At 39.1% G+C, this 23,664-nt stretch overlaps 1 protein-coding gene across 1 annotated transcript; it reads right to left on the reverse strand.

Annotated features, from left to right (window-relative positions):
- MPHOSPH8 (M-phase phosphoprotein 8) lies at positions 1-23,070 on the reverse strand. Its single transcript, XM_027653010.1, has 13 exons — positions 22,792-23,070; positions 18,954-19,109; positions 17,208-18,050; positions 14,206-14,302; positions 13,607-13,732; positions 13,432-13,520; positions 12,113-12,253; positions 11,218-11,304; positions 9,127-9,281; positions 5,065-5,219; positions 3,919-4,046; positions 3,165-3,248; positions 1-2,322 (listed from the first exon to the last, which is right to left on the reverse strand). Exons 1-13 carry the CDS (start codon positions 23,038-23,040, stop codon positions 2,281-2,283), a joined length of 2,352 nt encoding a protein of 783 aa, XP_027508811.1. The 5' UTR covers positions 23,041-23,070; the 3' UTR covers positions 1-2,280.
- Positions 23,071-23,664: the final 594 nt, after the last annotated feature.

Raw genomic sequence — 23,664 nt, forward strand, 5'->3', positions numbered from 1 at the left:
AAGTATTTCTCCACATTGCCTAAAAAATTGGTTTTTATTGTAGCTACCTTCTCTTCAGCCTTTGTCCACTGAAACATTTTTTAGCCATTGGATTAAAAAAACCAGACAAAAACATGCTTCAAACAGCTTTTCATATGTCTTTTATGCATCTCCAGTAACGATTCTGAATTTATACTGCCAACTAAAAGAGAAAGATAGCTGCAAAATATCCATCCTTTAAAAGCATCCCAAACCCAAATTTTATTCCCATGTCCTGTAGAACTCCCTCCCTTCCTCTCCCGTGCCTCAAGAGAAAAGACAAAGCAAACCCCCTAACTCTATGGCCTTTGAAAAAACTGCTTGCTACATCAACTCTTGGAGCATTACTAGACACTTTTAGGTTACACTGTACAACAGTTTCTAAATAGCATCTATATCATACGGACATTTGTTCAAAAACCTCTTATCCCCGCCTTGAAGGGCTCCACCATTTCCCCAACAGAGGAGCACACACACACTGTGCTGTTCTATGTGGAGTGCCAGAGTAACCGAGGGAGGGGAGCCACAACCACAAAAACTGTCACTCCAGCATAAGGGAACACAAGTGTCCCCTTTCCTTATTCATCATCCAGGGTTAAGCACAGTGACTAAAATTACAGCTACACAAAGTCCCAAGTGCTGGCAGTGACACACCTGATTCTCAAACAGCTTTTCATGCATTTCAGGTGTTCACACTTGGCAAAGTGAGGTATCTAATGTATTTCACAGAGGTGGAGACACTAAGTCTGTACAGAACCCAAACTTGTTATCATTTCATCAATACTGTCTGCAAAAAGATACGCAACTATTCCAAATCAAAACAGAAATGACTATTTCTATGTCATGTTGCTGTTCTAGTTTTATATAGCTTGATGTGACATTCCACAAAATTGCAAGTGTCCTTTTTTCCTTACTCATTTGGCATCTCCTAAATACAAAAGATTCAAACTTTCAAAACCAAAAATTAAAAACTCGTTAATTGAACCTTATATTAAAGAGTCACAGTTCTTTGAAGGATAATTCATAATCTGCATCATTGTGATGATGAGCACTCAAATACATTAAGAATTTATGCACAATAATTTTGCTAATAATATAGGCACATAGTGGCATGTAAACTACACATGGCAACTAGAACAGCAAAGGCACGATCTGGTTTGGTTTCTTTTTTTTTTCTTTTTTTCCTACTTTTCAAGATGTTGCTTAATTAATTTACAAAGAAAAATATTCTATACTCCATGCAGAAGTATTACATTTGTATTTTACAGCACAAGACCATTACAAAACTGCTGTCATCTGATAAAATGGGTCATTTAAATAAAATAATAATAATTAAAAAAAATAGCAGCTTTTTGCACCGAGGAACTGAATTTCTGAATTAAAGGACAATACATGTTCTCATCTGTCGGGCTGAGAACGTGTGAAATTCTCTATGTATCTTCTTGTCTACAAAAAGCACTGCCTCCACACTGAAGGAATTACACATTTTCTGGTTTGCTATTTTCAGTTTTGTTTTTCCAGATGTCACCTAAGACCTCAAAAGCTAAGATGTCTGTAAAACTACAAGCTGCTTCTCTAACACAAAAGTAACTTTAAACACTGATACAACCAGGAACCTGACTGCAACTCTCTGACTTGAGCCTATTCAGATGTCTTTGTTCACGCCTGCAATTAACTGTGTTAGTTCAAAGGGAATCACTCTACGCACAACTGCTGTCTCATTGGGAGGCAGGAACAGTTTTAAAACAGAACACAGCCCTCAGCAATTTGAAGTTAAATCTAATGCAGTCATTTTAAAGTGTAATTTCCAAGAATATGACCGTTCTGCATTTCACATAGAAACATTCGGGTAAGTAGAAAACTTTAGTTTACAAATGAAAAAGATCTTTCTATTAAAAAAGAAATTTCATGTAGTTACCTTAAATAGTTCTTATATGCACCATTCCACATTGTGGAAAAGCTGAAATATGCAGTCTGGACTCCACAAGTAAAGAAAAACAGAATTATATGTATCGGCACAAATACTTACATCTACATCTGTACAAAGTACAAAAGCTGACAACCCTGTCTCACTACTGCAGCACATTCAGCTGCTCTCCAACACACTTCCCTACGTGACTGCAGTGAGCAACAGTGAGCTGGGAACTAAGTCTCAAGAGAGTGGTGCTAAAAAGTTCCAAACTGCTTTGTCAGTCTCTGAACAGAAGAATGAGAAGTATATCCAAAAATGTCAGTCCACTCAACACGCTCGCAGCTGGGAGGTCACTGCAACTGCACTCTGTACGCTCCTATTAGCAGCTTTACCTGCAAAAGCAAACAAAGGTTTCATTTTGGCATTGTTCATGTCTAACTACTGTGTTAAGCACTCATAACGTAGGAACAGCACAAGTAAAGGCACAATTGCTAGTAACTGGAAAAAAAAAAATTTACAAAGTCTTTAATAAAGTCAGTTTATAGCACCCTGCTGAGCTATCAATGGCTTGTAAATAGACTCCAGTAGAACAGAAGTGCTTCAGGTGGTGTCTGAACAAGTCAGCCCCAAATCTGAACTAGACAGAGACATATACTTCCATCTGAATACACCTTTTTCCCCTTAAGAAAAGAAAACCCAAAAAGCACAATTTTAAGAGTGTAACTTTTAAATCTGAAAATGTGGAAAATTTACTGATGTATCTTCCAACAATGCATCTTGCAACATGTAGTAGGGAGTATTGCCCAAGCCACCTGTAAATGCAACAGACTGTACAGACTATTTAAAAGCAGAGTGCATAGCTTGGTAAATACTTCCAATACACAAGCAAAAACATCTCTATGCAAAAAAAAAGGACACTCCATGTATCCTTTAATTATTAAATTCACAATATAGATGGGGAAAATGTTTAGCTGTAACATTAGTTTATCCTGGTGCATGAATTATTCTGACTGCAGCATAAAACATTTAATTACAACAGAGCTAACCCTTGGCAATGTTCCTGAGTTCTGGCAATGCCCCAGGATGGAACTGTAACTGATGGGAACCGGGATGAGGAGGCAGTGGAAAATCCTTAGTTCTACATTTGCAACATACAACTATAAGGATTTAGACTATGGAAGAATTATTGTACAACTAAGTAACATGCACATTTAATTTTGAGAACATTTTGTACCTTGGCAGTAGGAGCGTCTGCCAACCGTATGAAAAGCTTGTTAGGACCTACAGTAGGACTGAAGGAATAAATAAAGTGACTATCCTAAAAGGAAGAAGAAAATGGACAAAGTTAATGGCAGGATATGGCTAAAAGACCATTGTGAGAGGACTCACAGAACACAACATTTTCACCATGCATTTTTTTTGAAAGAACGTTGTGTATACTGCAAAGAACCTTTGGTGCAACCACTGAGAAAACAAAAGAGGACTTCAAATTGTGCACTGAATAGATTAAAAAAACCTCAGAAATTAAGCATTAGAACTATGAGGTAGGTTGTTAAAAAATATTTAAGAACTTATTTGGGTCAAAAGAACAAGAGACTTAAGTGAATTTGAGAGTGACACAGCTTTAAATTCAGAACTCTCACCAGCCTGTTCAAACCTGCAGTTCTGAAGTCCTGGAACACGTGGGTTGAGGTTGGAGGAGACCTCTCAAGGGCATCTAATCCAACCTACTGCTCAAACCTAGAAGGAGCCTGTCCAGCCTTTTAAGTCATAAATTTTTACGGAATATAGTATGAGCAAGGTTTGTAGTCCTCTCCACATACAAAGAAAATTAAGTTTCATTTAAAAAACCCACATGACAATAAAAAAATGCTTCATCCCAGTACATGAAATCCAAATTACAGCACTGAGATTTCCCAGGCTGCTCCATGAAGATCCATGAAGAATTTATAAAGTAGGTTTACAGTCAGTTATACAAAAAGATTTACCAAAAATACAGGGAGCTGGAATTTGTCATTTAAAACCACAGCTTGCACACTGCATGGTCCACAAAGCCGAGCGCTGACTTCTTTACCACAGAAATTTGCATGGAAAACAAAGAGAAGAAGTCCAGATCCTGAAAGGGAAAAGCAATTCAGTCACACCAATCTGAAATGAGATCTATTATTTAGAACTGCCTACACTGAACCTTTCTAGACAATCTGGTACAAATATATGTATATATTAAAAAATACTAGAAAAACCCTATTATATGGTATATACAAAATCCCAATGGATTTTCAAAGCAACATGCAAAAATCCCATTTCCCGAGCCAGTGGATCCAGAAAACAACTGACTTGGTCATTAAGTTAAGGTCTTTTGGCAGCAGAAATGATTTTATGTGGCTACTAGAAAGGAATGTAGAATCCAAACAGCAATCCTCAGCACAGTTCACCTCTGTGGCTTCAGGTAACTCTACAGAGAGTGATGGAATTTAATGCGGTTTGGGTCTAGTCAAGCAACTGGAAACTGAGCCCAGTCAATTATAGATCCTTATGAACTGCACCCAGATTCAATAAGCAGCAACTTTAAATACCCACAAATGCCTCATTTTAATACATAAAAATTCTATAAAATAGGATACTTACAATCCAAAACTGGAAGACTTACACAGCTCTGAACTACCAGAAAACTGGGCAGACACTCCACTTTCAGTCTTCATTTAAGTGGAATCTAACAGTCACACTAATGTATTACTTTGTGAAAAATCAGTATCAGTATATATTTCCCTGATATACTCAATAAAAATGACTCAACTAAGCCAAGCAAGAGAGTATAGAATCTGAATTCCTGAAAGAATGAAGGTAAACCACTCCTTTCCTATAATGCCTGTCACTTAGCTAATGTAAGCCATGAACAGAAAGAAGCTGCGTATGTGGCAATTAAAAAAAAAGCTTAAAAAAAAGATACACACAAACCCTACCCATGACAGAAAGTATAATTGCTCTCCCTATGCTCCATGATCAGAGCATCTCTCATGTAATTTACTGCAATGTCATACAAAAATAATTTTGCATAGCAGACTCTAAGACATACTTAGAACGCATTGTTTTTAAACAAACAAAAACCCCCACCACAACAAGAAGTCTCCTACCTTCTGGCACATTTTGTGGGGGTCTATAGTGAAAATCCGTGGAGAAGTCTGGCCCTTCACAGAGACGATGACAGGCAATTGGAAAGACTGGCTCCAGCAAAGCAAGACGAGCTTCGAAGTACTTCCTGATGGTATCTTCTGCTACTTTTGAGAGCCTGGAAGACCAAACAAGTGAGGTCTCTACTTCACACAGTAAACTCTTTCACCAGGCATAGACATAGTGAGAGATTCTAGACCACCTTTTTAGATTCCTGATTTTCAGGAGTGAATTCCTTCATCATTAGCATTTACACACAGACGAACCCCAGATTCCACTGCTTTGTTACTAAAATACTTTATCAGCAGATTCCACTGCTTTGTTACTAAAATATCAGCAATCTGTTTGTGAAATGCATTTATCAGGTCCACAAAAATAAAATGGTAACACAAATGCATTGTAGCAGATTAAAAAAATTCCAACTGGCCACATATTTTGAAGGCTTTTAATGTAGAAAGATATCCCTTAAACATCAGTTTCTACCTGGTGGCTAAACAGAAACCAACCTGGCTGATTTATCAACCTGACTGTAAGTACGATGTAAAAATAAACAAGTCCGGTATAATTTTACTGGCAACACTACTGGAAAAATGCAGTTCCCAGTTAAACTCTATGAATATCACAGTGAAAAAGTAGCAAGAAAATAGCCAAGTTAGGCTTTCTTGTTTGGTTTTTTGGGAGGTTGGGGAGGTGGGGGCAGTGAGCAGCCTAGCCTTCAGAGGAACCACGTTAACCAACAGCATTTGGCACCCTTGCTCACAGGTTACTCAGTGATCCCCTTCAGAAAGCTGTTTGTCAGAAATGGGTTTTAAATCCTTGTGCACAGCAAAGGTCCCGACTATTGCAGCTTTATAGCTTTTATTCAGTTATTATTCAGAGCACAGTTTCCTGCCTTGCTAGCCAAGATTACCACCTGCAGAAACTAAAATTTATGCGTTCACCTGGAAAGAAACCCCAGGAATTGCCATGCCAAAGCGAGCCTGGAAGTGCATGTAGCCTAGTTTCCAGTTGCTTGACAAAGTTGTATTAAACAGTCATCTTTTTTTTGGTACACTGTCCTATTTTCCAGCAACCTGATTTAGAGGTATCCAAAACTAGAGACTACAGCCAAATCACATCTCCTTAGATCTATGTAAGCCATTCTAAAATCTCGTGCATTCGTGACCACAGCATTCTGCAACGAGATCCATAATTCAGTTTTTCTGTGCAAAAATATTCCTACACCTCAAAGTTATCACTAAATCATTTACTAGGAGGGCCTGCAGAACCTGTCTCATGATTTTGGGTTATTGTCTGTTGTTGTTTTCAGATTCTAGATTTTGAGCTTTCAATCATTTTATTTTCAGCTCCACTACTACTGTATTAGCCTCCTTTTTGACTGACAAAAAACACTGAACTGGTATTTTCAGGTAATGAGTCTAGAAGCTTCCTCAATTGGCAAGAGCTGTGTTACTCCTTGTATAGTTCACATCACCACAGTAACACCCCGTGGACATCACTTTGCAATTATCGATATTTAATTTCAACTGTCACTTCACTGGCAAAATTACATGGTCAAGGTCTTGCAAAACTCATTATTCAGATTAGATGAAATGGAAGGTGGCAGATGTTAAATAGGAAACAAACTGAAAAAAGCATCAAATAGCGAATGAGTGACAAAGTGTCAATGAACTGAACAGCAGGTACCAGATCACTTCTCTGCATGCTTGCTGTTGCCTTCAAAACCTTAACTCACAAGTCACAATTTTCTTCCCTAGGGAAAAACCAGCATACTCCATTTATGCACTTCAGCTGCCCCTGCTCACTTTAACAACCTTTCTATGCTTGAAAAATTATTATTAGTTTTTATGCTTTTAGCACTTTTTTTCCATTTAGCCTTGTACAAGAAAAGAAAACATTTCCTATAGTGTTCACCTGCTCAGGACAAAAATTCGATGCAGTGATTTACAATACCTCAGACAACCTTTACATGGCATTAAAAACTTTCACAATGCTTTCCTCCCAGTATGAAACTGGATCAGAACACATTACTTCAGCAAAAATCATGAGCACAAAATCTAGCTGGAAACCAGTCACTACTGGTGCACCCCTGAAGTCAGTACTGGGCCCAGTCCCATGTAAAATCTTCATTAATGACCTGGATGAGGGCGCAGGGCACCTCAGCATGTCTGCAGATGAGACAGACCTGGCACTCCTCGGACCTTCTGGTTATCTCTGTCATCCACAGGAGACCTCAACAGGTTGGACAAATGGGCTGACAGGAACCTCATTATGTTCACCATGGAGCACTGCAAAGTCCTGTCCCAGGTACCAGGACGTGCTGGGAATCACCCAGCTGGAAAGCAGCCTGGCAATAAATGACCTGGTGGATACAAGGCTGAACCTGAGCCAGCAATCTGCTCTTGCTGCAAAGGCAGCCAACAGCATCCCGGGCTGCATTAGGCAGAGCACTGTCACAGGATGGGATCCTTTCCCCTAACTCGGCACCGGGGAGATCACACCTTGAGTACTGTGTCCAGTTCCAGGTTCCTCACCACATGAGAGATGTACTGGAGAGAGACCAACGAAAGGTCACAGAGATGATGAAGGGACTGGAGCATCTCTCCTAACAGTAAAGGCTGAGAAAGTTGGGACTGTTCAGCCTGGAGAAGAGAAAGCTCAGGGGATCTTAGGAACTCCTTTATGAAATTACGGAATCATAACAACAGAGAATGGCTGAGGTTCGAAGGGACCTCTGGAAGTCATCTAGTCCACTATCTCTGGTCAATCAGGCCCAGCTAGAGCTGGTTACCCAGGACCCTGCCTAGATGGCTTTTGAAAGTTTTCAAGCATGGAGACCTGATAACCCCTCTGGGCAGCCTGTGACAGTGCTCTATCACACTCAACAGTAAAAATTTGTTTCCTGATGCTCAGAGGAAGCCTCCTGTGTTTCAGTTTGTGCCCACAGCCCCTTGTCCAGTCACTGGGCACTACTGATAAGAGCCCGACTCTGTCCCATTTGCCCTGTCTCTTCGGGTGTTTTTTGATAGACACACATTGACCATTACAAGGCAGTTTCTGTCCAGACAGATTTAAGACATCAGTTGATGGGAAACGCAAGAGATCAGAGCCAGAAAACAGCCAGGGCTCTCTAAACACTAAAAGAGAATGAGCTTGAACTACAAACTACTTGATAGATTATTTCATACTATGTCAATGAATCACTAGGATTAAATCATTATGAAACAAGAGAAGAATCTCGCACTGAAACAGTGTTCTTCCAGCACTAACTATGCATTCATGGCAAAATCTCACCTGCTGCAGAAGTCCTGAGACCCTGCCTGAGTCTTCTCCAAGTTTACAGATTGTTGGTTTTGATTTTCTGCCCTGATACAGTAACTATCAGTATTCCTATAAACTGATATTTAAAGAGCTTCTTCCTTCTCTTTGTCTCAGTTTAGGTCAGTATATTTTTACATGACCATATGACATCAGCACTTCACGTATCACATACACTGCACTGCTCTTCAGTCATTCTGCTGCACGATAAAAGATTTTTATTTCCATCATCTACAGGCATGAAAGCTTTATCCCTGGCACTCTCAGTGCACAGCTGATTTTGAAAGGTCCAACCCCCCCCCAACTATCTGCACTGATTTTTCAGTGGTTTTGTTTGGTGTTCTTTTGTTTGATTTTTTCCTATGCTTTCTAGCAAGGTATTTTATTTGGCATGCCCTACTAAGAGTTTACATTCAACTGTCCAGTGCTTATACACTTTCTAGTTTTCATGATTGATGTATTTCTAGTTTAAGGAATCTTTTACTTCTAGTAATTACCTTTTCCTCTTTTCCATCTTTTTACTCAGTGTTTGAGCAAGTGTATGCTGATTCTGGTAGCTCACATAATTTTAATTTCACGTGATTCATTAGTTAGCTTTCTGCCCAAATCAGACCTGTTTTCTTTCCTGAAATTTTCCCCTCTTCCTCGTAACTTCAACCAAAACTATAACATGTCTAGTGTTACAAACTTCAAAGTAGTTTACTCACGTTTCCAAATGGCTCCTGAGCTGTTCATACACCAGTATGTTATTACATTGTTTAGCATAATGCATCGCATTGTTCTGATGCTTTGACAAAATGTTACAATCTGCTCCGCTTTCAATCATAAGCCGCACGATATCAGAATTCCCCCTTTTACAAGCCTGTGTAGAAAGGGAGAAGGTGGAAGGATAGAAAACAACGACAAATCCCTGTCAGAACACAGCATAATGTGATGATAAGCAGAACCATAGAAATTAATTAAAATCCAAAATTAGTTACAATCCAGAAGACAAGTTTAGGTAGTTGGTCTCTGAATGGTAACAGAACCAGAAACTCAGGAGCACACTCCATAATTATTTTATCTTTATCCAGGCAATATAACACATCTTATCCCACAGAAGCAGCAATGCTCAGGATTACCAGTGGACATAATTAGAGAAAAAAAAAATAGATAAAGCAAGCCCCAAAACTTCTGTGGAAACATGCAATCTGCTGGAGTTCAGCAACTGTAAATTTTATTGCAATTGTTTACCTGAATAAATATGTTTCTGCAGAACTATTGGGAATGACTAAAGTAACATTTCCAAGTGCCTGTTTCTAGACACCTCAGTTCAAATGGTATTTTGGGTGTGCAGTAAATTAACAGAATTTGCCCCAGATCATTATTTAACTATGTTAGACAGTCACTGTTATCCACTGCTTAAGTGTCCAAGGCTGTTCACTGTGATTTACACCAAGAATTTCAGGGTATGTCAACCAAAGACTTAACAAAAGCACAAGGAAATCTAAAAAAGTGTTACTTAGAAGAATGCAAACACATGCTCTTGGTCTCTTGCTTTCAAATGCTTCACTCAGACAAATTAGGGAAAGTCACAAGTGATACAACTTTCTATCTCTGTAAGGCCTTTCAGAAGTTAACTTCTGAAATTTGTTTCCACTCTGAACTTTTATTTGTGCCTTCAATCCATAATCTTCCATTAATAAACCAACCCACCTGCCTCCCTCAAACCAAAAAAACCACAAAAATCCCACACCACCTCACAGAAAGGAATTAAGTGCCAAGACTTCCCCCCCCCCCCTTAAAAAGTATGATCCAACTCCTAACATTAGAGTGTAATAAACACACTGGTATGTTTATCCACACAGGGCTAAACCTGTTCCATAAGTTACTGGAAATGAAGATCCTATTCCTTGTGTAGCAAAACAAATATCCACATTAAGTCACTGCAGGCTGCCAATTACAAAGTATGTACAGTTGTGCATCAAATACTAACAAAACCTTTAAAAACAACGAAGGTCAAAACTGAGGTTCATGGAGGTAGCCAAATTATGAAGAGATTTTGGACTGAAGTGGCTGAGGAAACCACAAGGGTGATGTTGTTTTCTTTAGAGCAAATGTGAAATCCCCACAGTTCTTAAGCCTCGCAGAGAGTAGAAGAGAAACAATACCACATTGTCTGGACAGAAAAGCTTTTGTAACTCATCTGCAAACAAACTGCATAAATAGCCTACATATAAATACAGCAAGTTTATCCAAAGGGGAACTCTGGTGAAATTATTTGATATAAAGAAAAAATTATTAAGAGAACAGGTTGTTTTAAGAGTCTTAGAATTTTCCCATTACAACAAAATAAAAAAAATTTCCTTTGTGACTGGGGGAAGAGGTGCAGAACAGGCAGTGGGAAGGAGACTGAAACCCAGCTATTTTATTTCTGGCTTGCAATGAAACGACAAGAGTCAATCACAGCAACACCCAAGGGAAAGATTTTCCTTTCTGGAATTTCTCTCTTCCTGCTGACAATCTGATTATCTCACTTTAAAGACCACATCTGCACTTGTTTGAGCCAAACAACAGAAGAAGATGATGAGCCACAGTTAGTACTGCATGCTTGACAACATCTACATTTATTGTTTAGATATTACAGTACATTTAAAAAAAAAGGATTAAAGAAACACTGCTTGGAGTAACTATGAATAGTATTGTTATTTCAAATGTAGTATGTTCCCTAATTGAACTCTACAAATATGTTTTTATGTTTTATTAGTTTGCCAAAAGTATTTACAATTAAACTGTGTCAGGACAAACACTGAATTTACCTTCATTAAGGCAGTTTCACCACTGCTCTGCCGTATGTTCACATATGCCCCAGCTTCCAGAAGAATAGCTACTGTTGTTAAAAAATTCTGAAAAGAAAACCAACCCAAAACCAAAAGATGAGTAAGTAAAAAATATTCTGGTTTTGTTTCGGAGTATAAAATGACATTTACATAAAATCCACCCCTAAAATTCAAAACATGAGTCATTACATAATTAACACTTTTCTCTCCCATGGCTAATAAAGAACAATTTAGACTCAGGCAAGTAGGATAACTGTAAATATTCACAATTCTTACTTTTTTCTAAACCCTGTAATAATGAACATTATAGGAAGAAAGCAGTGTGTTTGCATTAGTCACCAAACTGGAATCAAGCTTCCTTTTGGCCTTCTATATACTGTATGTGGGAAAGCACACAAACCAACCTGAACAGAGCAGGACACCTGTGAAACTCTAACTTACTATGATTTTACTAGTTTAGCTGGTCTTAGTTTGAGAAGACCTTGCCACTGTGTCCATTGCCCAACTTTTAAACAGTAAACTCTACTTAATCAGAGATCTTCTCTCTAAGACTTCCCAGTTTGGATCCTGTGTAGCCAGAGAATATAACAAGCAATTCTAACACAAGGACTTCAACTCCCATGACAGACTAAAGTTCAAAGAGATCCTTTGCCTCCACTTTTCCTCCTATGATATTCTCTACTCAGGGTAGGGTTTGTGATCAGAACTTATTTACACTGCAGTAACCACAGCTGTTGAAATCATGCATTTAAGGTCACCCCGCTGTATCTTGTTAACTAGTTCTAGGCATCATCAAAAGGAAATAAATTGTGTCCCACCTTTAAACATAAGTAAAAGAGCCAAGAACCACAAATATGACAATAACCAAGCCAACCTTTTCAACTGCATGTATCAATGCTGTTGTTCCATTTTTCTGTCTGCCATTAACTTTAGCTCCTTTCCTGATTAGGATCCGCAGAAGGTCATCATGCCCACCAGCAGCAGCAAGCATTACTAGGGTCATTCCATTTGAGTCCTGTAACAAGAATCATTGCCATTACAAAAAATAATAATAAAAAAAAAATCAAATACTTCAAGAAAAACCAAAGTTGCAAGACAAGAACTGCAAGCGCCTCAACAGGTTTCCCAAAGATTTCCCTCCCTGGCAGAAGAATTCACACACGCATGGCTGCCAGATACTGACAAACTATCACCTCCCACTTCTCTGGTCCAGAGGTCTCAGTCTGAACTCCATCATCTGCAAAATTCGTAACGTTCTGGGGACCAGAACAAGAAGGAGGAAAACCAGAATGAACCAGGAAGTCAGACAGTAAGGTATTTGAGGGTGGGCATGACAGCAAGACAGTGGAAAATCGGCAGAAAATCAGCAGCCACTGGAAAAAAAAAAACCACTATGGCTCAAATCATTTGGTACCACTACAGAGTTTCTTGATTTTATTAGAGTATAAGTATAAAGACACTTCTGTGAGTGGCCAGTCTCCTCACTCCTTCCTGCATTTTCCACCAGACACTGCAATTCAAAGAACACATGCTTGCCTCAGTAGTTCATTTGGCATCTTTTCTACTATACTACAGAAGCCTTAGCATAATGTAGAGTTCTCAAAATGCTACACAATACAACTACACAAGATCATCAGTGAAAATACTGGTATCAGAGATTTTAATACTAAAAAATGGAACTACAGTACTATTTCACAGGAAAACAGATCCTTGAAAAGAAAATCCAGTAAGAACACAGATGATGCGATGGCAAACTGAAAGAAAATTAATTATGGAGTGAAGTGGTCCCAGTGTGCCAGACAGAACTTTCAGATTTTTGGTTTTTTGTTTTTTTTTTTTTTTTTTTTTTTTTTAATTTTTTTTTCCTCCACATATAATGTTTCACATATTTTTAGCCACTTGACCTAATGGTTATCATTCTTTATAGCATGCAAACTTTCACATTTAATATTCAGTTAAACACAGTGGGCAAATTGGCCGCAAATCCAGTTATTGCGACAGTTCTATCAAACTTGATATTTTCTTTGGAAGACATAGATAACAAATACTGAAGCCTCTAAATCTGTACTCCCTTTTGTCAGCTTGTGCTTTTTTATCAAGGTGAGATACAACACCAAAGGGGAAAGCTTTTCAAACAAATCAAAATTTGTACTCTTCCCTCCCGCTCCAATACTTCTATTGCTGAAAAATTACCTCCTGATCCAGATTATATTCTTCATTTGAAGAAAGTGCCATTTTCACTGTCATGTAATCTCCACTTTTAACAGCATCCCTCAGGAGAGCTAGAAAATAAATTCAATGCACTTATAAGATATTTCCCTTTGAAATGTCAGCTAAGAAACACTCCTTTCTCCTGGCAAATACTCACTGCTTGATATTGGTTCCGTTAATACGTGATTCTCATCTTCTCCATCAAGATGCTTCTGGAATTCTTCTAGTGTCAGCCATTCTAACTGCATGTCCATACCCAAACTCAGGACTTGTTGCTTGCCATCTATCATGTATTTGATTTTGTGGATGAAAAAAAAAAAGTAAAATAAGTAACAAATAACTTGTAAATTTCCAAACCATTGCTTGCCATTACTTCAATGATCAGCAGCTTAACCTGCTATTACTGCTTTTCATTCAATCATGATTATCAAAGGTGGAGTTACCTAGTTTTCCTCAGTTCATCCTCACCAGAGTAGTGAAGGAATTTATCCTGAATAAAGTAATCTAGTTTTTCTGAGATCAAGAGCAGTAACACTTATGTTCCATTATACTAGTAAGAATACAAATACAATCTAGACATTTTTCTGTGTGTATCAAATAATTCAGTTCTGGTGAAAAGACTTTTGCTTCATAAAATAAAAGCAGAATTCCTTGTTTCTGGTGTGTGTGTTACAAAACTATACAATATCCACCCTCGTAGAAGTAAGAGGAGAATGTCCTGAAGTGTTGTTACCTTCTCTCTTTTAAAGCACTTACTTTTTAGACTCTTCTGTTCTTTTCTGCTTTTTTCTTCTTTTTCAGAGTCTTTTCTTTGAGATTTTTCTTTACTTTCCATTTTCTTTAATTCTTTCTCCTGATACTGAGAACAGATATCAAATTTCAGTGGTAGAAAAAAATGGAAAATGAACTTTCACCACTCCAACAATAACTACTGAAACCTGTATGCAACAGACTTGTGGACATTCCTAAGAAAATAATTAAATAGGTGAGTGAGGAATTAAGCCTGTGAAGGCTTCCTCCCTAAGAGAAGAGGTGTCATATCCAGCACAAAACAACTTCAATTAATATTTTTACAGAGCCGTGCAAGGTCGCTCTATGGTACGAGGTGCAGGTATGGCAAAAACAGCATTTTGAAGGAAATTCAAAATTATGAACTTTTCATTTTTTTCAAATACTGAACCTGAATAAAATGTAATTATTTCAAAATATTTAACAATTTTGTATTACCAGCAGTTATGACAACGCTGACTTGAACCTCAACTGAGAAAACTTGAAATCCTGGACACACAAGGTGCTAAATTTTCCAATTTACACATACAGAATGTTATAGCAACAGTAATTTGTGAAAAAGACACTCAGAAAAATCCACCGAAACTCATCCACACAGAAGTTCAAGCTCAGCAATACCTACTATCACAGAAAAAATTATTGTAGATCCATAATCAAATTTGCCAAAATAGGGTTCAAGTGCCTCTACCAAAGTTTGCCTTTCTCCTCCTGTAATCATCTCTCTCCATTCAGACAGAAAATTCAGCTGCAGAGTAGGCAGGACAAGGCTCCTTGGCATGGCTTTGTATTGGCCTCCAACACTAACCTGGAATAGCACTGGCTTTCTGAAAAACTGCCCCAAAAGAAGCCCACACAAGAACTACAGACTGTATTCATCATTAAATGTTACCATTTCTCTGACATAGGAAAAAACCTTAATCAAAATACATTAGTTTCATGTATCATAATGTATTAGCAGAGCTGAGACATTTAATTGTCTTTCTTGTCACCTCCCTTTCCTCCACAAAACCTCGGCTTCTGATCCCTCACACGATTAACTAGTAACACAGAGAGCTGCTAATCCTGGCAAATGCTCAGTATTTAGGAGGAAACCTGTAGCTTACTAAAGGGACTACTGGATATTCGCTACAGTGGGGCTGGTAAAATCAGTAACCCTGAACTGTAGTCCAAATTTCTAATAAGGATCAGATGCACAACATACACATTTATTTTTGGAGGTAAATCAAATGAAAAGAAGGGTTCAGCACGCAAACTGATTCGAAACAGAGAATACTGTGCTATAAATTGATATGATGGTGGTGCTACAAGCAGAGTTACACAAGGAAAGGCAGGTAGCTGAAACATACACGATGCTTTTATTTGAAAAGAATAATCTGCTTGGGCCAACAATGTAGTGAACAAAAAAACCTCCAGAACACTCCACCAAACCTACCCATACAAGTCCACAGCTGCCCCAGAGAGTAACTAACCAGTTACAGAAAACAGTGTTTAAGCTTCCTAAACTCAAAAAAAGCAAAGAGCAGAATGCCTTCCCTGCTTCCTTGGTACCTTGGAGCATGACCTTCCATGGAGCGTGACCACGAGAAAAGCATACAGACAACCCACTGAGAGTGCTGGCTGAACATAAGTAAACCCACTTTCATCTGCTGTTATGTTCAGGGTGACAGGATTTTTATACTACTGGTAAAAAGTACAGAACAGAATTCCAAAGATTGATCTGATTATCTTCTCTGATAGAAATGCTATAGCCTTGAACAATGAGTAAAATACTTGGGTAATAAAGGGCCATACCATTTCAGGTAATTAAATTACCTCCTGAAGCTGGGCTATGCCTCATAGTACTTGCTTGTTTTCAAGAGCTTTCACCACTAAGACCCTGCAAAAACACTCTTCTGTGTAGCTCTCCTCTGAGATTATGCCATGGAATTCTCTATCCCCAAATGAACTTACTTATGTTAAAGGTGGCCTACTCCATACACACAATCATAAGTGGAGGACTGCTGTTGAACCCACAGAAGAAACTTCCCACCATGGAATCATGGCCTCAGAAGAGGGATATAATCCATTAAGTATCAAGAAGTTTTGGCTACAATCCTCTTAAATCAGAACAAGGCTTCTCTGAGCTGCCAATGTTTTATGAACTGCAAACTGTATTAGAACAGTCTGAAGCAGCTGAAAGAAGTTATATTTCCAGAAACATTAAAATTTTATTTTTTCCATCAAATTTTTTCTTTCACCTTCACAACACTGCTTTTTAAAACACTACTGTATTAAATAAGGAAAAACAAATAGTATGGTATTTGCTTACCTCATTTCTTACAACAGGTAAAGCATTTCTAATTCTTATGAAACTGTGCCATGAAACTAAGCATTTTCTACAAGTACTCCAGGAATTCTGACACAAGACTGCTGCACAATTATCTGGAGTCTTGGTTTTAGAAGCGATTTCAGCACTCCCATTCTCAGCTAGGTACTACTGCATAAGGTATAATGGAATGGCCAGTGTCTGAGAGAGATCAAATATGTGTTTCAGTTCAAAAGTGCACTTTGTGCAGTGCTGAATGGACTGCTGCTCAAGACTGTATCTTTTACTACACAAGCAGAAAAAACTGAAACTGAGGCAACTGTTGAAGGTGGGCAGGAACAAAGCTAAAAACAACAGCATGCTTTGGAAGAACAGTAGATTTCATTCTAAGAATGCATAACAAAGAGGAGAAATTTATCCCTTCCTATTTAAATACACCCTTCTTTCCTAAAGCATTCCCCTTTTATAGCACTCCGAATCCAGAAATTCTCTGGTCTCTCATGCATTGTGCAGTGGGCATTTCTTTAGCTTCATGCAGCTCAATACCTTTCCAATTTGTACTTCTGTCTTTGCCATCCTGAACAGTCACTGTTTGAGGTATCTGTACCTCAAAGTTGATTGATTTTATCCTCAACACCCACCCTAATACCTTAATATTGCTTACCTCCCCAGGTGAATCAATGGTCTTGCACACCCTTTCATCAGCACTTAATTTCACACCCTTCTGCACTGGTGAAGGAGCAGGTGACACTTTCTCCAGCTCTCCCGGTACTTTTTCTTGACTTGTTTGTTTTTTATGCATGCTTTTTTTCTCTGAATAAGTATCCTGAATTTCCACTTTTCCACCTTCCTCTTTAGAGTCTTCTGTCTGATTTTTTTTCTTCCTTGTTTTAACCTTAACATCAATACTATCATCTTCATTACTTGCTGATCCATCAAGCTGCCTATCAGCAATGGCATCTTTTTCATCACTTTCTTGTTCCAGTCTCTCTTCCCTGCTTATCACCTTTTGCTTCTCGTCTTTATTTTCAGAATTTAAGTCTGAGTTTTCATTATCAGTTCCTTGAGAAAATGTATCATCTAGAGTACCTGATTCTGAGTCAAACTGAACATCTCCATGCTTTTCCCTCGGTGATCTTTTATTTTCTTTATAATCTTCTTTAGCTTTTGTTTTTAAATCTTTAACTTCACCTTTTTTTTTCTTGGTTTCTTTAGTATCTTCTTTCCTTTGCTTCTTTGGGTCCTTTGAGTCCTCCTTGGTTTCTAAAGTCCTTTTTTTTGGTTTTGAATCAAAACCCAAAGCATCTGAGGAATTTTCACATTCTGTTCTGGGTTTTTCTTTGAGTTTTGCTGACTTTGACTTTTTCTTTTTCAGGTCATCTGGACTTCTATCCTCTACATCTTTTGACTTCTTCTTTTTCTTCTTTCGTGAAACATCATCTTTTCTTTCACTTTGCCAGTCACTGTCAGATTCTGCTTCAAATATATCATCGTTTAGAGACAGTTTCTAAAAGGTAAAGAAAAAAAATATATTTCTTTCCCCAATAAACTATCATTTTGGTGCAAAGTCTACAAAACTGGTAGCGGTCATGTCTGGGAAAAGTAAATTTTTAAGCACTTTAATCTTTTGGTCACTGCCACAATCATTCCTCATTGCCAAATTGCAAACTTCATAAATACAATTCTAGCTTACTTGACCAAGTTACATTACTAACTGCATGGATAAGAATGAACACATAAACAAGTCAAGTACAATCAATTATACATCCAATAACCAGATTCCAGAACAGAACTAAATCTGACCAATTTTACACCACAAATATTTAATATGATCCCATAAAATTTAGCTCTAAGTTTCCCAGAAGCAGGGTACCATTTTTCAAAAAAGATCCTTACACTTCTTTTTCAAACTGACTGAGCAGTTAAAAATGAGAAAAGAAAAAGCCATATACTTTCTTGCAACTAATTTTTCTGTATTTCTTTCTTACCAAACTTAAATGATAACATGTAAAAATTCATCTATCTGCTACAGAAAGCAGGAGGGTGACGGGAGCAGTGCACCCAGCTTCATGGACAAGACAATACCCTTGTGGGTAGGGAAAAGGGGTTATTCACGTTGCCAAAGACAAACTAGAATGGTCATACATTCTTTATATAGTCCCATTAAAAATGGAAATAAAGTTTGGATGGATTCAGAGTCTACAAGCAAACTTGTCAGTTAAGAAAAATCCCTACCAGAGAACAGCAATAACATTAAGTTTCACAAGAAACAAAATCGTTTCAGATGAAAGAGATTCCTTAAGTCTTCTTAATTCTACATTTCAAATGTCTTCCCTTCTCCATCCTCCCATTAGCAGACCCTAGACAGTGAATACATCTTCAGTGTAAGATACTGAAAGGTGAAACGCACCTGTATGTCTTTTTTAACAGGTTTAGGCTTATTGTCCACAAATTTTTTTCTGAATTCAAGCAGCACTTCTTTGCAGTCTTCCAAATGAACCTCTGGTTCCCAAGTATCATCATCAGAGGTATAACCTTTCCACCGTACTTTATAGAGAACTTTACCCTGTAAGAAAAAACCACAACGTTTAATACAATACAGCATAGTATTGCATCAGCTACTTAATTCTTGGGGATCTTTGTGGATATATCATTTTGTGTATATGGTAAGCCATGTGATGGGAGTTCAACCCAATGCTGAGATAAGAATTCCCAGAATTATTTCCACCTGCACCACATACTGAACTAAGAAGGCTGTAAGGTGTTTCTGTAGTTGGAGCAGTTTAATCCAAAATACTTGTAATATCTAACATTTGTTTAGAACCATAGCTATAATGTACATCACGAATTCCCGGTCATTTTAGCAAAATGGAGTGCCTGACACTTATGAAACTATTTTTTAAAGTTTTAATATGTATTCTATTTATATTTCAAGCTTGAATTGCTCTTCTTTGCTGAAGAACTTTATATAAAACAATAAGATTTCTAATGAATTAACACCATTCACTTAGTTCTATATTGGAACTCATAATTTATACTTGTAATCAATTCCATTTTTTATAAACTGAAACACCAACAATTCGGAAAAAGAACAAACCACCAATAAGATCAAATTAAACATAGACAAAAATCTGAGTGTGTGCATCTCAGAAGAGTTAATTACAAAGATTTTGGTAAAAGATTACATACAAAAAGCCGAGACCAATTGTTTCGACAGTATTTAACTTCACTGAGGAATAAAATTGCACTTTTTAGTCTCTCTGTACTTTTTTCTCCTAGATTAGAAAGTATTTTACCATAAAAATAAATTTATTAGGAAATGTACTGAGAAAAGCACCTTTGGAGAGGCTTTCTTTCAAACATGGAGTGATAATGCTCTGAAAGACCCTACACTGTTAACCAAGTCTGGAAAAAGAAAGACTCAAAAGAACTGCCATTTGGCACTTACTGTTAAATGTATATCCATATACCCGTACACTTTTTGCCTGACCATCAGTAACCTTTGACCAAGTGTATATACAAGCCATTAAACTTCAGCAATCAGCTCTACTTACAATCTTCTGTATTTTGTTTCACAGACATATAAATAAATAGCCACATTAGTTAAATACTTAAAATTTAGCAAAATGCCCTCTCAAAGCAGGACTAACTAGATCAGGCTGCTCAGAAATCTGCCCAGTCAGTGTATCTATTCAGGTTTCCCCATATTCCAGCTTGTGTCCACCGTCTCTCTCATCCTTTCACTCTGTGCCTCTGACAAGGATCTGACTCTGTCCTCTGTACATCCTCTCCCATCACACAGATACAGATACCCCCATGATCTCCCTTGAGTCTTCTCTTCTTACGGCAAAGCAAACCCAGCTTTTAGCTCCCTAACTGTTTTCATAATCCTCCTCTCCAGCATGCCCATGTCTCTTCTGTCCTGGGCTGCTCAGAACTCGACACAGTAAACCAGGTGCTTTAATTAGAGAGGAAGCATCATCTCCCTCAATCTTCTGACTACACTCTTGGATGTTGCTGGCCTTCTTTGCTGCAAGAACTGCTGACTCATGTTCAGCTTACTTGTCTGTTGGTACTCCCAGCTCCTTTCCTTCAAATCTTCTTCCTAGCCAGCTGGACTCTCACCTCTAGCCCTGGGGCACAGGGTTATTCATTTCAGATGCAGGACTTCTGTTAGCTGCAGAGTTACTGTTACACCCTTGCAGCTCAGGTACAAAATGAGGTAGAAGTCCCTTTCCAATTAATTGAGAAAGCTGGAAAAAATGAAGTCTAATAGAAACATAACACTGTTTGGCTGCTGAATGACTCTGCATTCCATACATGGAGAGTGATACAAAAATGCAGCTTAAATGAAGACAGGATATTAATTATCACACTAAAGATACATAGGCAGCCTTACACTTGCCTATCAACATTATTTTACTCAATATTGTTATTTTTTCCCTCTATTTCACTCAGAAATAACAGAACACTTCCAAGCATTTTTATACTGCTGTAGCTTCTATGTGAACTAGTGATGGGCTAGAACCAACTCCTATGGAAAGGGGTGCCACCATGCCATTAAACAGCAGAGTTAAGGTTACCCATTTCCACTGGAGAATATCACAATTTGCTCTGGAGTCTGTTGTTTTAGTGCAACTGTGGTGCAGTACGAAAAGCTTTCTAGATATACTAAGAAAACACATTTTCAAACTTTCATTGCTTGTTCTCTTAAGTAGGACATGTTAATGTATTATTTATCCCCAGGTCTAACTCCCCAGCGCAATCCCAACCCAGGAGTGCAGTCTCTCATCCTACCACTACTACAAGGTCCAGCAAAACCAGGACTGTGCCTGAAAAGTGTATCTCCATCCAGTGCTCTGTGGCTCCCACGCTCCTGTCACTGTGACACAGGAACACACTGATGCTGCACTGGACAATGGCCAACCCAGTCTACCTGCTTGGACTTCATGTCAGACTTGGGAATCTGCAAGCTGGGAACCACTGTTCTAAAGCAGGTTATGTAATACATACTCCACCGAAGGGTAACACACAGCTTTTCCCAGCCATTTTGGAAGCTAGAAGGGGTGAGTTACTTCCTTGTCCTGTACTTCTGACGCACAGTAACACAGGGCCCACTGCAGAGCAGTGGAGAGAGGACCTGATCCATTTGGAGCTCACACCACAAAACCACAATCAACACATGCTGAGTGAACCCTGTTGCACTGAACCAGCTCGGAAACCTCCGCTTGGAAGAGCATGGAGGCAAGACATCCTTTCACCAGTGAATGCCAAAGACATCTTCAAGAGATGGCACTTGATGTATTCTGCTACTCTTTAAAAGTGTGTGGAATCATATGCCTCACCACCACCTAAACCTACAGATTTTAGGTTCCATCGCTGGGAGGGGGGTAAAGGAAAAGAAAAAAACAAATCCTCTTGTTTTCAAGCCTGACTTATGCTGACCTACACTTCATACAGGTAAAGTTATAAATATTGTATTACCCCAGAAGCATAACATTCTTAAGCCATCAACATATTTCAGCCAAGGTACATCACATATCTCATAATAACACCACAAACATCTAAGAAATTATTGATCTGAACATTCTCCAACCTAAGGGTTTCAAAACTCTGATGTTTTAGACGAAATAGGTAGAATTTTATAGCATCGTGTACCTCACTGAACCCTAAAATAAAAATCATAAATTAGTTAAAATAAAAATTTTTCAGACACAAAATCTTAAAAAAACCCCTCTGTATTAATTATTTTTTCTATCTGAGGTTTAGGAAATTTTTTAAGAACTTCAACCAGTCTAGGTTGCTTTCAAAGAAAGAAATTAAGGTCTGGTATTTCTGTTTAAACAATGCAGAGATACTACAACTAGTTATTTTAATTGATAGAAGTCTCTCTTATTTTAGGAGGTCTTCACGCGTTTTGTAACCCAGTGAATACGGTCTCACTGAACATATCTTGAAACCACCTCTAAAGTCTCCTTTATATTCAATCTTGTCCATGTCTGCTCTCAAACATTTCAATCAAAACACTACTGCAGTTCAGCCGTAAAAGCCAAGAGCAATTTAACAATAGAGACAAAAATAAAAAACAAAAATAGCAAAGGTACAGCTTTGGCTGAGGAGACCGAATCTGAAGTAAGGGGCAAAGAGCTTCTTTGCAAAAGCTGTGCACAACGAGTTTTAGATTACAATTGTAACGGGTTACTGTTTTCGCGTGGTTTCCGCCCAGTGTCAGAGATCCGCGCACTCACCCCCTCGGTCTTCACGTCCAGGATCTTCTCCACCTCGAACACGTCCTCGTCCTCGACGTCCTCCTCCTCCTCTTCGCTCACTCCGCCGCCAGCCTCCCCGCCGGCACCCGCCGCTTTGCCCACCCCGCTGCCGTCTTCCTCCCCGTCCTCCTCATCCTCGGCCGCCGCGGCCGCTGCCGTCTCCTCCTCTCCGTTCGCCCCCTCCATCCTGGCCGCCGCCTGAGCTCCGCTCCCGCCCGCCGCCGCCATTTTGGGCCGCGTTTCAAGCGACAACGACGCAGAGCAACTGCGACATCCCCGGCCGCGCGGGGGGAGGGCGGGGCCTCGGCCGTCGCAGCCAATCGCCGCGCCGACAGCCCGTGACGCACGGGGGCGGGGCCCCGCGCCCAGAGGCCCTCGCGCCCCCTGCGCTGCGGCAGACGGGCGGGACGGGAACGGGAGAGCCTGAGGGGCGGGGCTGGACGGGACCTGAGGGATCGTGCAGTTCCAACGGCTCCAGCTGTGGGAGAGGGGAGAACTTCCGGTACACCGGCTTGTTCAGAGCTCCATCCTGGCCTTGAATACTTCCAGGAGTGGGGCATCCACAGCTTTCCTGGGCAGCCTGTTCCAGTGCCTCACCACCTTCACAGCAAAGAATTTCTTCCTAATGTCTAATTTAAATCTCTCCTCCTTAGTTTAAAACCATTCCCCTTTTCCCTATCTACCCGTGTAAAAACGTCACTCTTTTCTATACTCCCCCTTTAGGTACTGGAAGGTGCTGTGAGCTCTCCCCGGAGCCCTCTCTTCTCCAGGCTGAACAGCCTCAGCTCTCTCAGCCTGTCTTCGTAGGGGAGGTGCTCCAGCCCTCTGAGCACAAATAAGAATCTCTTTCTT

The sequence above is a fragment of the Corapipo altera genome, unplaced genomic scaffold, assembly GCF_003945725.1.
Source record: "Corapipo altera isolate COAL_440 unplaced genomic scaffold, ASM394572v1 0, whole genome shotgun sequence".
Classification (NCBI taxonomy): domain Eukaryota; kingdom Metazoa; phylum Chordata; class Aves; order Passeriformes; family Pipridae; genus Corapipo; species Corapipo altera.